The sequence below is a fragment of the Onychostruthus taczanowskii genome, unplaced genomic scaffold, assembly GCF_017590055.1.
Source record: "Onychostruthus taczanowskii isolate IOZ18803 unplaced genomic scaffold, ASM1759005v1 scaffold21, whole genome shotgun sequence".
In the NCBI taxonomy this organism is placed as follows: Eukaryota; Metazoa; Chordata; class Aves; order Passeriformes; family Passeridae; genus Onychostruthus; species Onychostruthus taczanowskii.
The window spans coordinates 7,406,010-7,422,535 of record NW_024499351.1 but is presented as its reverse complement, the minus strand read 5'-3'; the positions used below and the strand labels follow the sequence as shown (position 1 = coordinate 7,422,535).

At 35.9% G+C, this 16,526-nt stretch overlaps 1 protein-coding gene across 3 annotated transcripts in view; it reads left to right on the top strand.

Moving 5' to 3' along the window:
* The window catches only part of CRIM1 (cysteine rich transmembrane BMP regulator 1), a 175,866-nt gene that overhangs the window by 72,523 nt on the left and 86,817 nt on the right, over nucleotides 1-16,526 (top strand). For all 3 annotated transcript variants that reach the window (XM_041404140.1, XM_041404143.1, XM_041404142.1), the window contains one exon: nucleotides 10,369-10,611. In XM_041404140.1, the coding sequence (XP_041260074.1) occupies nucleotides 10,369-10,611 (243 nt within the window). The remainder of the gene's footprint in view (nucleotides 1-10,368; nucleotides 10,612-16,526) is intronic.

The window sequence follows — 16,526 nt, the reverse complement described above, 5'->3', positions numbered from 1 at the left end:
AAGGTGTTGGCTTTCATCCAGTTTGAAACAGAGGGGTCCAAGTTTAATGGCTACTGAAGTCAGCAAAATACTTGTACTAGTGTTAACAGAAGCTCAGTACTGTGTAAACGCTGGCTTTCTGCTTTTTTGTAGTTTTGACATTTAATTCCCTCTCTGGGATATTGCTGCTTCAAGGTAGAAGAAGGCATGCTGCAAGAGGGTGGTGATACATAGTAGCATTTAATGATGGACTTGAAGCTGTATTTAATTGGTATTGTCAAGTATTTTATTTATGTACCTGCATAGTCCTGTGCAGGCACCTGTTTAGTGACAATCTGAGAAATAAACACTGTGGATATTGCATGGATCTCAGTTTGTCTTAAAAGTAATCTGGCTTCTTACATTTTGTGCAGCCATACTGCAGAGCAGAACAAACTTCTCACACTGTGATTCCCTGTGGTCTTACTGTGTGTGAGGGCTGGTTATGAATCCATATGCACATGTATTGCACATGTGCCTCCCCCACCACCCCTGAGATGTGTAGGTACTTCTGGCTAGTTCTGTGTAGTTTGAAAGTTTTGAAAGTATGAGTAAGATGATTCTCCAATTTCCAGGTGTCTGTTAATTTTTCCAATCAGTTCTCAAAAACCTTTAGTCAAGCAGTTGGGTATTTGTCTTCTCAAGCTTAAGGTGTCTGATCTTAGAATAAAATTAAAATTTCTAGTGCTTTTTTTGTCTTGTTGCTTTTTTCCCAACAGATATTTTGGTTTTACTTTTTTATTTGTGTGAATGACAGTTGTAAAAATGCAGAAACACATTCAAACTAGCACTGAAAACAAGTATTGCAAGCAGGAGCTTGGAATTCAGTGGTATTCCTTGCATGATTTTTAGAAGCTTTATTTAATTTTATTTTGCCTAGTGCAAATGTTCTCTGGAGTCAAGAAAGCACAGCTTCTATTATAATTATTTATTCCATATTTTTACATGGAATATGAGAAGTTGGCTTTAGTGTAAGAAGCCAAGAACAGAGTGCTTTAGCTTATTTTACATTGGAGTCTTCTGTTAAGCTGCTTATTTCTGCATTTTGCATTTTAATTGTCAAATATGGCAGTTTTTTAGAATACTTTGCCTTCAGAGAAAGGATAATGTGGAGTATCCACCATTTCTGTGTTCAGTGAAATGCTCCTAACTAGAGTTTTGTTAAATGTCATTTCTCAGAAAAAATAGATCTGGTAAGAACCAATATCTACTTTTTCTGGAGGACTGAGCTGTTTAAATTCCTTCAGGTTGACAATTTCTCTTGTCTTTGGAAATGTTGTAAAAGGTTTGTAGAATCTCTTCACTGCAAGGCACCAAGAATTTCTACTTCAGAATTCTCTCTGTCAGCATAGAGTTCCCCTAAAATTATAATGGCCCCTTTTTGCTTTGCTGTCATATTTCTTATTATAGGTAGAGTTGTTTTCTGTTGTCCTAAGTGATGCATGGAAATGTTATTCAATAATGATACAGGTTTGGTAACTGATGAGTAACAAAGGAACAGTTAGTTAGCATTAAAACTCATTCTGGGGAGACAAACTTAACAGAAATGTTAATGTTAAAAAAGTAATAAAGGGAAAAAGCAAGAATTTTGGAAGATCTCTTGTTTTATGGAAAATCTTGTAAAATCAAAATGTGTTTAAATTCTAAAGTAGAGAGGTTATTTTGAAGGGCTTAGGAAGAAGCTAACCCAGAGAAGTCAAGAGAGATGGACCATAGCAGTTGGTGTGAAAATGTCTTGAAACATGGTGTTGGCCTTCTCCATTGAAAGTGCTCACTTTCTGTTTGCCTAGAAGAAGGAAACTGTGCTTCTCTTTGTAGTTTCTGACTACTGTGGTATCTTAGGTTAGTAAAGAGAAGACCAAAATGTTGAACACGGTTGATTTTCCTAACATCATGCATCTTGAGTGTTCTTGTGAAAGAATTTTAGAAACACGTGGTTAAGCCTCTAATAAACATACAGAGGTTAAGCTAGTAAGAGACAGAGGTTCTTTGAACATAATAACTGGGAAAACTAGTTTGCATACTGGAGTTTACTTTCCAGAAGTTTCTTAAAGCATTTAGGTCCTTCTTTTACTGTGCGTGGTCTTGGGGTTGTGGGTTTTGGTGGGGCTTTTTAACATTAGCAATTATCAGAGAGAACTAAAAGAAATCACATGCCTTAAATTTATTTGTATTAACAAGGCAAAGCACTAAGGGCAGACAGGAGTTGATTCAATTTTGCTAACAACAAAAATTGCATTTCTTTGAATATCAAACCCCTCATTTCTAAGTTAATGTTTACAAGTCTGTTGCTTTTGTTAATCAGCTCTAGAAAACTGATTGCCCTTCCTGCTGTTCAGTCTCAGTTGCTAGCTTCATACATATGTGAATTCTTATTATTTGTAAACTCATGTGTGTATTTTCATTATAATTTGCATTTATTGCAAATGCAAGTGCTTTCTAAGTCCTTGTCCTGCATATGTTTTTAGACTTTGAGTAGGAAGCAAAGAGTAATTTGATACTTTACTCTGGGTGTGATTGTGTGGTAGAATAAGTTGTTTCTTGCTCCTTACATCCTGAGCTACCTCCAGAGGTTTATCTATTGGGAGGCACACAGTGTGTCCTCAAATTCAAATCCTGTTCTCCTTGTCACATCCAACTGTGCCTTACAGTGCTTCTCCTTCAGTGAATATTTGTGATTAATTCTCCAGAAATCAGCTAGTCTCATATTGTTTTCTTAACCTGCATTAAGCAGAATTGTTCCAAATAGTTGTGCTGTATCATTACTTTGGTACTCATTCAACATTATCTTTGATTTTGCAGCTGAATATACTGTTGCAATAAGTAATACTTTCTGCTTCACTTATGTCTACTACTGGTGTGCATTTTTGTAAGTCATCAAATCATATGCAGCTTATACTGATTATAAATCTAGTATTCCCATTTTTGGTTTATTCCCAGAATGGTTTGGCATTCTTCAAAGTCCTAATTCCCTAGGTGAGACAATTTCCTTACTGTTTACATACTTTTTCTTTGAAAATTCCAGTTGATTGGCCAATATAAAGATTGAGCACTAGTAGGAGTAGTAACATTCATCCCGCATAATATACTTTCTTATATAAAGAAATTACAATGTACAATGCTATTCCAGCTGTGACAATATTGAATACATTTTTAAATGTTATTTTTCTATACAGGCAACACAACTGTAAATCTGACTACAGCTATCTGCTCATTTCTCCAACTAACTTCTGAAGGATTTTCAGTGCTGAAGCTTAAAGGTGCTTTATTTCTTCAGAAAGCAATGCAATTAGCAGTAGAAATGGATGCTGTCCCAGGCATGGCACAGCTTCCTGTGTTCTGTGCAGTGGGCTGGGCTCAGTCCTTCCTGTACAGTTCTGGCAGGTAACATTATCCGTTATTGATTTGGATTAACTTGTTGGTGTCAAGTTAATATGTATTTGTTGAAAGCAGGTTTTGAGCGAAATGGAGGAAAAGTAAAATTACTTTTGAGTTTTTAAGACCTGATTTTTTCTATCATAACAGACGAATGCTGTGAGCTGGGAGGCCTGAACCCAAAGGCCACAAACACTATTGGTTTCATAGAACTTGTATTTCCATTTAGATGCAGGTGTTTGACAGATTCTCATTGAGTCTGTTAACTCTTTCTTTGGAAGACATCAGTTTGGGGTCAGGATTGTTTGTGATTATGGTGTGATGTTTTTTGGGGTCTGTTTGTTTTGAATTACCACCTTTCTTTTTAAAATTTCCAGTACAGGAAAAGAAACTGGTTCAGGAAATGGAATTACAAAATTAAAATAGCTTTGCTGTCTATCCAAAGGGGATTATTGTCTTCCTTGACTGTAGCTGTCTTGAGTGATATAACTGTTTTTCTGGTTATTTGGTCCTCAAAATGGAAAATCTTTGGCAAATCTATAGTCAATACTGTGTTGCAAAGATGTGTATCAATGAATGGATGTTTCTTAAAGCTGGTATCTGTGACTGTCTTTTTGTGTGTGACTTTTTTTACTCAGGTTACTTCCAGGCTGTTATATTATGAGATTAGGCTATAATGTGGGTGAGACATGTTGCCCCACTGTGTAGTACATAAAATCTGGAGCACCAGAATGCTGGGAAGTGTATCAAGACTCATTTAAAAAATAGAACAGATTTTAAATAAAGTTCAGTTTTAGGTAAAAGGTCAGGCTCCTACTTGCTTTTTTATTTGTAGCAGTTCATCCGTATGCAGTCCTGTGCATATTGTATGTGTAAGTTAATCTCATTTTTTAATCTACTATAACTGCCCTTTTGATTCTTGAAAATCCTTTCGGGTATTTTGCATTCCAGTATCGATCCCTGTCTGTCTGACTGCTTCAGCTGGGTAATCATTTTTCTTGTTTATCCCTAATCCTTTTAATATTTCCTTCCTGCCACTGTGTAACAGTACAGTATGCCTATTGTTTGGAATGTATCTCAATGATGACTGTAAGACTGTACCATAAAAGTGACTGTGTTTTAGCCTAGATTTCACAAAAATAGTTTACAGTGAAACAAAAATGCAAGGCTGAACCCATGCCTTCATGTATGCCAACTGTAGAGCAGTGCTTTGTTTAGTCATGCAAAATGTTCACCTTTTAAACTGCATCCTCTTCTGACCAGTTCAGAAAAATGAAATATGAAGCTTGCTATTTCAAACTGCTTCTTATTCTGTGTTCTTTGTATGGACCTAACAGGAAAAAAAATTATTCCCTCCATCTCTGTGTATATATATATGCATATGTATTAAAAATTTTACTTAAAAGAATCAACCGTAGAACTGTTTAAATATCTCAGTGGAAACATTTAGCCCTGAGAACTACCAATTTCTCTTCAGCCATCTCCTTCAATAAAACATTCTGCCCTTGTTTCTATGGTGACTGAGTAACAGCATCACATGAAGTTCTGACAAAATGATAAAAATTCCTCCCTGAAATGGTTTCCTGAGAAGCATGGATCTGTTCCGTTTCACCTGAAGAATGAGAAGACCCTCCCATCCCTGTCAGGGCTTTCCTTCTGTGTTTCTCCCACACCAGATTATACCCTAACATCCTTTCACTGTTCTAACCAATGTTTTAACTGCTCTGCTTTTCTCATTAAACGACTTGGCATGTACTTCCTCTGCGTGTCAAAGCAGAGCATGCAAACATAATGAAGGAAAAGAATTTGATACAGAGGTGAAAGCAAAGTGTTTAATTTTTCTTAAGGAACTATTTTTATTTCCATGCTGCTTTGGTATTAGCAAAGATGAGTAGGGTTGAGGGGTGGTTTGGCTTGGTTGGTTTTTGTTACAACTGATCTACTTTAACAAAAGAAATGGAAAATGCCTGAGATCTAGACTTCCTATATTCAGTGACTGTCTTAATAAAAACATATCTAACTAGTACCCAGTTTGGTAATGATTAAACCTTTCAGGAAGGTAAAGAAGCTGCCTTCTCTCAAAAAAATCATTGGTTGAAGCATAAGTGCTTAGAACTTGCTATTTTACCTCCACTTCCCCCTCGTAACTTTTTACAGTCATAGGAAGTATAATTTTAAAAACACTTTGTAATTTTTGATATGGAGAAACTTTGTGACAGAGTTCTGGGTTTATGGCTGTTGCTTTATGATAGACACTTTGTAAGTTAATGAAAAGAAAAAAACCCAAATTCATATCTTGATTTCTTCTTATTATTACATCCTTTGAAGGTTGTTCTCCTCCTCCTCATGCACTTTGTAGTAAGTATGCTGTGGCTGCAAAGAAAAGTCATTTTGAGTGTTATTGTGCCTCACCTTCTGAGATGCTCAATGTGCACTTCTGAGATGAAAGTGAGAATTTTTTTTGAGACATCCTAACTTTTTAAGTGAATGATCCCTGATTTAATAATAAAGCACACTGTGCATTGTATCTTATTTAACTATTACTTTTCAGTTATACATTGTAACTTAGGTTATTCTTAATAATTGTTGGATGTACTCTCTCATGTGCTCAATAACAGCAAGTTCTTCTTGCAGGCTCTTAACAAAGTAAAAGTAAGCCTGAACCTTCAGATCTACAGAAAGTAAAGTTTGTCTTCAAATGAAAAACTTCTGCCAGTAGTAATTTATATCTAGAAATAACCCTGTCACTGGTAAACTGAAGAACTTTATTTGAAGTGATCTCTAGAGCTGTCTTTTAGAGTAGATATTAAGTTTGTTTCCAAGACTAGAAGTCTTATCTGGAATTCATCAAAGTTTGTTTCCAAGACTAGAAGTCTTATCTGGAATTCATCAAAATGTTAGTTTTCCTGTCTGGATTGTGTTCAATTTATTAAGAATGTTGTATTTCTAGCTACCTTTCTGAATTTCTTAAGAAAATGGTCTGTCTCAGAATAGATCGTTTGAAAAAGCTTGATTGATCCAGACTCTTCCTTTATCGCTGCAGAGATTCTTTGTTGGCTCAGGCTGCTGAGATGGCAGGGATACCAGAACGCTTCCAGCTTTGGTGGTGTTTGATGAAAGGCTATAAAGAGAATGTGTCCCACAGAGAAACCTCATCAGAAAACCAACCAATATTTTCTGTTCTTTGTGTTGCTATTTGAAATGCTGCTTTTTTGAACATAAAGGCAGCACTTGCAGCCAGCTATGTTTTTCTTAGTGAGTTGTAGGTTATTAGTTCAAACTTTTATCGGAATGCATCCCTGAAAAGTGATTGTTCTCCTTATTAACACTTGGGATATTTTTTAAAGTATGTATTGAAATGAGATTGAGTTTTATGCTATAGCAATTTTACTGGCACTACAGGCAGTTAGGGTTTTTTGAAATTCTTCTTGCAAAGGAATTTGCACTATGGGTGAGAATGTGTGACACATGTATCTTGTGTAATCTGTTTGTTAAGATGCCCTATTATTCAGGAATATGTATATATACCTGCTGTACTAATTTGTTTCATAATAAATCACATATATAGTCCCAGGTATAGTTCTCCCTTCCCTCAAAAGCCTAATTCTTTAGGTTCACCACAGTGCTTTGAAAAATGAAGTTCTCCCGTTTCTGGACACACATTATATTTATTTGTTTTTATTCTATTTATTATCAAAATGGAGTTTGAGTCCTGATGCATTGTTTGACTGTGAAGATGTTGGTCAGGATGAACCTGATTTGTGTAATAGGCAGTAGCTTAAAACATCCAGGGGACAGGTTGGTGCTTTGTAGTGTATGTGTCTATTTTACAGAGAGGCAGTAGGCTCTTGTCAATCTACTTTGGTCTGCTGAGAAGCTGCTTTGAAACAGTCTGTCTGGTATGTAAAAGGGGCAAAGTAGTAGAAATAGCACTTGTGAGTGATTTCACATGTGTTTTTGGGGTTTTTTTGGTTGTGTTTTTTTTTTTTTTTTTTTTTTTGTTTGTTTGTTTGTTTTTTTTTGTTTTTTTGTTTTTTTGTTTTTCTTTTGGTGGAATACAGGTTGGCATTATCCTGCTATCTGTCTTTGAGGTTGTTAGTGTATTTTTAATTATTTTGCTCTTACACGGGTTTTTTTTCCTGTTCCTTTTGTAAGGGGTAGAAGTGTTGGTTAATAAAGGAAAAAAGAATTATTAAACAGTTCTTGTTTGATGAAATCTTAAATAGCTGTATATATTGGAATTAAATCAGGAATTCTGCTAAAGCAGTGACACTTATGGCTGTATTAATGTTTATAATTTATTTTGAGAACAGATTAAATTTCGATGCCTTCCGCAATGAAGTAATGAAAAGGTAGAACTAGTTTAGTGTAATTGATCTCTGTGGATAGAGAAGATTTTGTCATTTGCTGAGATAACAACAAGAAAAACCTTGAAACTTTTCTGAATTGTTGCTTAGTAATAATGTCTTGTATCCAAATTTAGTGTCAAAACGAGGAGCCCACATCAGCTTTTACTGAAATGCAGTAAAACTGAACTCCCATCTTCTTCCATTGCAGTGAATTCTGGACCTGGAGAGCAGTTACACTAGCATGAGGCTAGCAGCTTAAAGCTTTAACTAACAAGTAGCAATGCTACACCTGGAGCTGCTGGATTTTCATGTTTTAGATAAAGATGGTGTTCAACCAAACACTTTATATACTGCTGACCACAAATCGTTTTAGTCAGTAGCTGCTTTCCATAAAGAAAAATTATATTTAAATCAAGAAACAAATTGTGACATAGTCTGCAAAAATTTTCTTAACCTGCTTTTGACTCTGCTGGGGGGGGCTAGAGTTTGGGAAGCTGAAAGATAATTGTCTGTTGGTTGATCCAGCTTGGGTGAATATGTTTAACTTTCCTGTTGCTCAGTTGCATTTGTGTATTGGGAGAGGAATGTTTCAACATGTACATAGTTTGAGATATAATTTGGAAACACAGCATTTACATGAGTATTAATAGGAAGTTATTAGTAGGGTTTTGTCTGCTTATTTTTTGGGACCCTGAAGTACAAAAGTAATAGTGACACTGGATTAAGAAGAAAACTTTTGTTTTATAAATACCTACTGGTGTTATATTACTGGTATTGAAACATAAATTTGGCTTTTCTGAGGTGGTGGTTATGTTTAAATAATTTTCTCTGAAAATGGTGCTGGCTTTATAGGAGAGTCCTGTCACAGTCTGTAACCTTTAACTCCACTAAGCACAATACTCTAATGTGGAACAGACTATCCAAAATAACTGCAAAACACTGAGTGAATATTTCGTACAAAAATACTTGTCATGGTTCTCTGTTTTAAAATTCTCTCTCTTCTATTGCCTGTGATGCTTCTTACATATTGATAGTGACATGTCCTTGTTTTCATATCATTGCTAAGTGATCTTTCCAACTCCAGCATCAGGCTTTGCATTGGTCTTCAAAAATGATACACCTAGAGTCCTGAATAGTCTGAATTCAAACAGTTTGATGTGCATTTCTGACAAACCTTGCCTTTTGGAAGGCAATTGGTCAAAAATAGTTTTTATTGTATTTGACCAATTGTGTTGCTCAAATTTTATTTGTATTGAATTATCTAAGCAGTCCTTAAGGAAATTCTTATCTTCATGTAGATACATGTGTATGTGTAAATGCAGTCAAGTGAAAAAGAGTAGGCCAGCTTTTTAAAATATTTATAATCCAAAGTATTTTCATGAGAGAGATTGCATGAGGATGGGATTATCATGGAAACTGGAAGATCACTGGATGCATAATGCTAGGGCACATAAAGTAATGAACAGTGGGAATTTAAGGGTCATCATGAGTACAAGTGGTCTATCAAGAGCCTATCATGAGTATGTACTTTAAGGGCTGCTACTGCAGCAGTTCTATCACTTGTCTGTGCATGTTGAGCAAACACACAGTGGAAAATTAAAATAATTTTAAAAGCTAGAGTGTCAAGGCTTTTATTGCATGCATAAAATAAAGACTATCAATACAATACTGAAACCAGTATGTTATGTATTATTTATGCAGCTCTCTGCAGTGAGCCTCTGTAACCAGTAATGTTCTGTCTGAACAATGTGTTTAATAAAGCGGACAAGAACCTAAACATAAGGGTAGGTTTGAAAAAAAGCATTGGTCTTAAAAGTGTTATTTAAAGTTCTAGGCAAAATACATATCTAGTCAAGGCTGTTTTAAAGATAGATGGAAATAGTAGGATTTTTAACTGTAAGAAAAAAGCTACAATGCTCTCTAGAAGCACATTTAGATTAGTAGTCTTTGATAGTTTTAAGAAAAAACATAAAGTACTTGTACATGAAGGAATCATAGAATATCCTGAGTTAGAAGGATAAGATGGCATAAGGACCATCAACAAACCTCATTACCGCCATAGTCAAACCTCTTATCTCTTAGTATTCAAGCTGCTGAAGTATGTAGGAACACCACTTCTAATGTGAACACTGGGAGTGTGTACAGGAAAAATGCTCTTCTGCCAAAGTATTCAAATATGGTAGCTGTTGAACTTTTGACTTGCTTTTTGAATGTGTGAGGGTTCAATTCAGGTTAATAAATCAAGCCATTTAAATCAGCCCATAGCGGAAGGTCTTAGGAAACTGAAGGAAAAGGTGTGAACATCAGGGCTGACATAATATGATAAGTTGTTTCTTAACATCCTGGCCAAATGTAAGTTCACAGCTTCACTTGAGACTGTGTGGGTTCAGCTGTCACGCACATCGCACAAATTAGAAATTTTGTAAAATATTTCATAAGACACCTAGCATCTTGCAAATAATTACAGTTTTTAAAGGATATTTGGTAATTGTTGCTAATCAGTTCAGCAGCAGCTCTTTCCTTTTTTATTCTTTTGGGGGCAGGGAGAAGAGAGGTCTGAGTTTATCTTTACAACTTTAGTGTTTTACTGACACATATGGCATTATGATTTTTCTCTTCCTTTCAGAAGAGAAACCTGATTGCTCCAAGGCTCGCTGTGAGGTCCAGTTTTCTCCTCGATGTCCAGAAGATTCCATCTTGATTGAAGGCTATGCACCTCCTGGTGAATGCTGTCCACTCCCAAGCCGTTGTGTGTGTAATCCTGGAGGATGCTTGAGGAAGGTTTGCCAACCTGGCTATTTGAATATATTGGTTTCTAAGGCATCAGGAAAGCCAGGGGAATGCTGTGATCTCTATGAATGCAAGCCAGGTAAAAGTAGATAAAATTTCTTTTCCCATTTTTCAATTTTTTTCTGTCTGACAAGCAAAATAATCTATATAATTGCATCCTGTAAAGCCTGTAGAGCTTCTAAATTCTTCTGATTGCTCTTGAAAGTTAATTATTCTATGTAGGCAATACCCATTAAAAATAACAGAGGATAAAAATATTATGGGAAATTTTACTTTCTTTTTCCCTTAGACATTAATTTAAACTGAGTAGCAAGGGAAAAGTAACCTAGTGAGAACCTTGCATTTCTGTGAATGCTACTAGTGCGAGTGACATGCTTTATATATTGATTAAATTATACACAGTTTTTTCATAGTAGGAATACATTGTGTATGAGCAGGGAATTAGGATTTCTGTTTGAAGATCTCTCTAGATTATCAAGTGCTGTCCCTTAAAAACTGAAGAGCAAAAGGATTATGGAGGGGCATATTAAAAAACTGTACAACAGTTTTTTACTCATCTTCCATTTCATGAGAACACAAATCAACCTTTCTTGTGATTTATTATTCCAAGTGAAGTGGAAGATGTAATTCACTCTTTGATCCAGGCTTTGGTAAGATCAATAGCCAAAACAGAGAAATGAAAGCAAGTATCTAAAATGGTATAATCCAAAGCATTATATGCAATCAGTGCTATGTTTCGAGTGTGCTTAAACAGTGCCTTTCCTATGCTTGTTTAACATTGTCTTAAATCTTCCACAGAAGAAGATTGTAGAGTCTTTGTGTCTTCTAGTGCTTCTCTTTGTGTTTTTTCCCTAATATTCAGTGCAAATCTGTGTGGAAATTTAAACAAACATTTTTGTACCCTGTCCTGAGTAGTTGGTGAACAAATTTTTACTATCATTTTTTGCCCTGGAACATTTTGTCAGCCATGGGCTTCTTTCATCTAGAATTAGCTATAATTTCTTGTGACATGGTCTTTTTTGAATCCTCCCTGGTTATGTTTCCTTTCTATAAGTTTTTTTCAGTTAATCCACACTTTAACATGTGGTATCAAAGAGCAGACTAAGATTTTGGGAGAGTCTTCATCAGCACTAAATATTTTAGAATAGTTACCTTCTGTTTCTCATGCAAAACTTTAAATAAGATTGTAGCTGTTTCACAAGAGGTATTTCTAGTTCGTGAACTGCTGTGATGCCGGGATCTTTCTGTGGTATGACTGTTACTGAACTGTTATATTTGTACATTTTAATTCCTCCTATATACTTCAGTTATGCCTTTGCTGAATTTTGTCTTGCTGACTTTGGATTATTTATAATTTTCAAAAGAAATTTTAGCTCTGATCGTGTCCTCCCAAATACTCTTTGAATTCCCATCTTGTAGTTGGCAAATAAGTCTGTCCGGACTTGCCCATGGAAATTAGTTCTTGAAAGCTGTTTCTTGAAAACTCGCTAGTTTTACAGAATCTTCAAATTGAATATAATTCTCTATCACATTAGTGAATTTATGTAACTCTGTCTGTATTGTTTTCTGAAGAGGTTTGTATTTTTTGCTGTAGGGAGTTGTAAGAGGTGAAGGTACACGGGACTGGAAAAATGAAGGTGTGTGTTAGGAGAGTAGAAGAGCAGAGGCTTTGAAGAGATTGGGGAAGGAAAGAAACTTAATGGGATTTAAGGGAAATGTAGAGCTTTGCAAATGGGGCTTAGAAATTGAGAGACCTGGTAATAAATGCTGCATCTTTGGAGTCTGGCTTTGTATCCTGAAGAATTGTGGGCAAGAAGAGTTAGAGAGGAACTGAACTATATGAATTGTTACTGAAATGCCATATTGCTAGAAAAGTATGGGTCATGAACAGAGTAAAGCCTGGCAGGTTCATGCAGAGGCTCTTGTGGGGCTGCTGTCATCAGTTTTACTGAATGTATCAGCAAGTCTATGGAGTTAACATGTTGAACAGAGAAAAATACGTTTCCATTATTTGCCACAGACCTAAAAACTTTAGTTCTGTGAGTAATATTTCCAGAACACTCTTCCTGCACCTCTGTGTCTGTTTAACTAGCCTCAATAGGGGTTTTGCACCAGCAAGGGCTTTCTGGTGGAAATAAAGCTGGAAGGACTACTTCCTATGACAGCAGTGCTGCTGTATGCCAAGATAAAGCTCTTGTGCCATTAAAGCATAAATTGTGTTTAGTTCTGTTCCTTAAAGATAACACTGCTCTCTAGTTAGTGCTGGCATTTGAGTTGGGAGCCTTCTGCTGAGAACTGCGTATGTTCAAGTGCTGTGATTGGCAGTGGAGTTAGTGAAAGGAAAATAAAATGTTTCCTCAACTCTAAATACAAGAATAAAAATAAAATAATTCATTTTGAGATCCATTTCCTCTTCTGCCCCTTTTACTTTAGGAATACAATTGAAGGCATTGGTTTTCAGTTAAACTGAATACTGAAGAAACTTAGTAGCTTAGACATACATGTCTATTAACCTCCAGATTAATTTGCTTTAAATGTTCTTACCTGTTGCTTCATCAAGTATCTCATCACAGTTGTGGCACCTACTGAGAACAAGTGTGTCATTCTCATTGTTTTACTGTGGTTGCAAAGCTCAGAGATGAGGTAACCCTGGTTGGGTTCCATAAGACACCTCTTTTATTCCTACAAGATGTGTTTAACTATCCATTCATAAGTAGGGAATTTAGTCTGTGTGCATAGAATTTAATTTTAAGCTGGGGATTACATTTCTCAAAATTTTCAATTTTTTTATTTCTTAAAGACAGTTTGAATGAGCAATCTGAAATGGAACTGCATAATCTGTTAACAGCAAGAACAAAAATAACCCAAAACAAGATTTGTGGGAGTGTATGTGCTATGAACATGAACTATGAACAAGGACAACATTTTTAAAATCATGTTTGTTTGTATAAACATGATTGAGTTGAAAACTAAATTAAAATGTATTTTGCTGAAGTGTTGATAGGAACTCTAGCTGTCACTTCTGAATAAAACAAGCTAAATACTTTACTTTGGCAGTTGTCCAACAGATGTTTGTTGTACCTGTTTTGGTAATTTTTGTTGTTGCATATGGTGCAATGGAGAATGTCATCTTTTAGTTTCTGACAGTTTTGGGAAAGCATTTGGAAATGTCTGTCATGATAGACATAACCTGTGTTGAAAAGACTACTCATCTGTCATTTTTTCAGAAGTCTTTTTTAGCAGAGCTTTCATTCACTCATCTCCAGCATGGCCTGAAAATTACTCTTTTTTTCCTTCTACCAAATACTGGTTTAAACACATTGTAAAGAAAATGTTATTGTTTGCCTTACTTCTTTGGGGAATTCTGTGCAGTCAGGGTTGATGGAAAGTCCGAGACCAGCAGCATAATTTAGTAGGTAGCGTGTAATGACGCACAGGGAAGTAGTTTGTGCTCCACCCTGATAGAGCTTCAGCACTGCAAATCAGAGCTGGAGCATATACAGTCTTGCACTAAGGACAAGGGTCAGCAAAATCAAGTTTTCATGCAGAGCTTAGGGAAATAGAATTCTAGAATGTTTTTCTTTTGTCCTCTGTCACTTACAGAATAGTACTTATATTGTTTTATTGGATGATTTGTTAAAAGCTTATGTCAACAGAACTTGAGATAGGAGTGGGAAAGGATTGGACAAAAAGAGTGAGGAAGAATTACAGATATGTTTCTAATGAAGCTGGAGAAATGCCTTTTAAGTTGGCAATGAAGGTGAGGGAGGGGAAAAAATCAGCAAATGTGGAGATCCATGTTGGGAAATACCTGGGATCAGGCAGGTAAGAAAGTGGTTCAGGCAGTGATAAAGCTGCACTGCAGGTCTAGGAATGCTGTGGTTGTATGTATATGCAACATATATATATACATGTGTATATATATATATATCTCATATATATACATTATATATATCATATATATATATGATATATATGAAAGTTCTGAGTTTCATAGAATGTAAAAAGGATAAAGCCTTGTCATGGGTAGATGCTTCCTTTCTACTTCTCCCATGGCAGACAATGTGACTACCAATATCATGTGTAGTTGTGTTGTGTTGCACTGTTCATGAGTTGAAATGCATCTGAACTGAAAGCAGAGGTTGTCATGTGATGCTTCCATGCTGTAAAAGCAGACTGTGTGTCCTTGTACTGAACCCTCAGAAATTTGCGACTTTTGAAGCCTTAGCCTGTGCTGAGCCACTGTTTCATCAGAAATGCAAATACTGACTTGCTCCTTCACCATTAGATGCATAGGTATTTACTTAGATCTTGCCCTAAACTGTACATTGTATTAGTTGAAGAGCCAGCCATTTTATTAGTTGAAATATGACAGGGTGAAACTTAACACACTTAGTATAACACACTTTGATAACTTACTCTGCTAGAAAGTTTTATTCACCTGGGCCATTTTATTAGTTGAAATATGACAGGGTGAAACTTAACACACTTAGTATACTTTGATAACTTATTCTGCTAGAAAGTTTTATTCACCTGATTTCGTTAGCAGTTTCAAAACCTTTGGATTTGTAGTCCAGAAAGGAGGTAACACATGACTGCAGATATGTCAGGGTCTGCAAAGATGGCAGGGTTTCTGCTACATTCTTGTAGAAAAGTGGTAACTCGCAGATATTTCTATATGCATATTCAGTGTATATGAAATTTCTTGAAGACTTGTAAGCAAAGGTTGATAGGGTGAATCTTCACTGATTGGAAACTGGAGCATATTTATGAGTTCTTGAAGACACAGATTTGTCAAACTGTATTTAAAGCTTAAAGTTCCTATGATAGACAAAAATAATTAGTTTAGAATTAGGTATATAATAACAGCTTATAATAAACTGTTCATGAACACATGTACATGTGCATGTATTAATTGTTGGAGTCGGAATAGGATGTGAAAAGAAAACTAAACAGTCAGTGGCAAATGTTTGCAGTCTTATTTTTCAGGACAGTAGTGCAGCTAGTCTGGGAGATACCTTTTAAAGAAATGAAGAATCCAATTATAGGCTGTTCTGTAACCTCAGAATATTTTCAGCTTATCTGTAAGTTTCTGTCAATACTTTTTCCAGTTTGAGGAACCTGTTTAAATCTGAAAGAAAACATTTTTTCCTTTTTCAAATATTTTTCATTTCTTATCTGTTTTCTTCTCTCGAGAGATGGGACTGTTCCACCTGGAGACGAGAAGACTCAGGGAAGATCTCATCAATACACCTGAAGGGGGTGTAAAAGCAGAGCCAGGTTCTTTTCAGTGGAGCCAGGTTCTTTTCAGTCATGGGACTATAGAGAGGCAAGAGGCACAAATAGAAACACAGGAGGTTCCCTCTGAACATCAGGAAGCACTTTTTCACAATGAGGGTGACTGGGCACTGACACAGTTTTCACAGAGAGGTAGCATCCATGGAGAAATCGAAAAGCCACCTGGGCATAATCCAGATCTACAGGGCGTGGCTTGGGAGTCTCTAAGAGGTCCTGTCCTACCTCAGCTGTTTTATGATTAATCTGATAATGTAATAATAAAGAAAAAAAATTTATTTGCTTAGTCTTAATTTGGAGTTTGTTTGCAATGTTTTTGAAGTTTGTACTTGATTTAAAAAGACAGTCTGGGCTGCTTTTCTGTATTAGTGAGCCATGTAGTATGACACTGTAACCACTGCAATGGAAATATGCAGAGCAGATGTAATTCTGATACTAATGTCTCATGATGACAGAATCAGTTATTGCTACGTACCACTGAGGATCAAGCTTGGAAAGTGTCAGACCAGAAGAGGAAAAATGGCCCTTTGAAGGTTATGAGCTCTTGCAAGAAATGTGGGTAGCATTGTCAAGTACTTTAGTGGTTCAGTAAGCCGCTGTGATAGTGTCAATATTGCAATGAAGTTTAATCAGTAATCATGGATATTGTACTGCATAATTTGCAGTCTGATAACATTCTGTTCATCCTTCTTGTTCAGT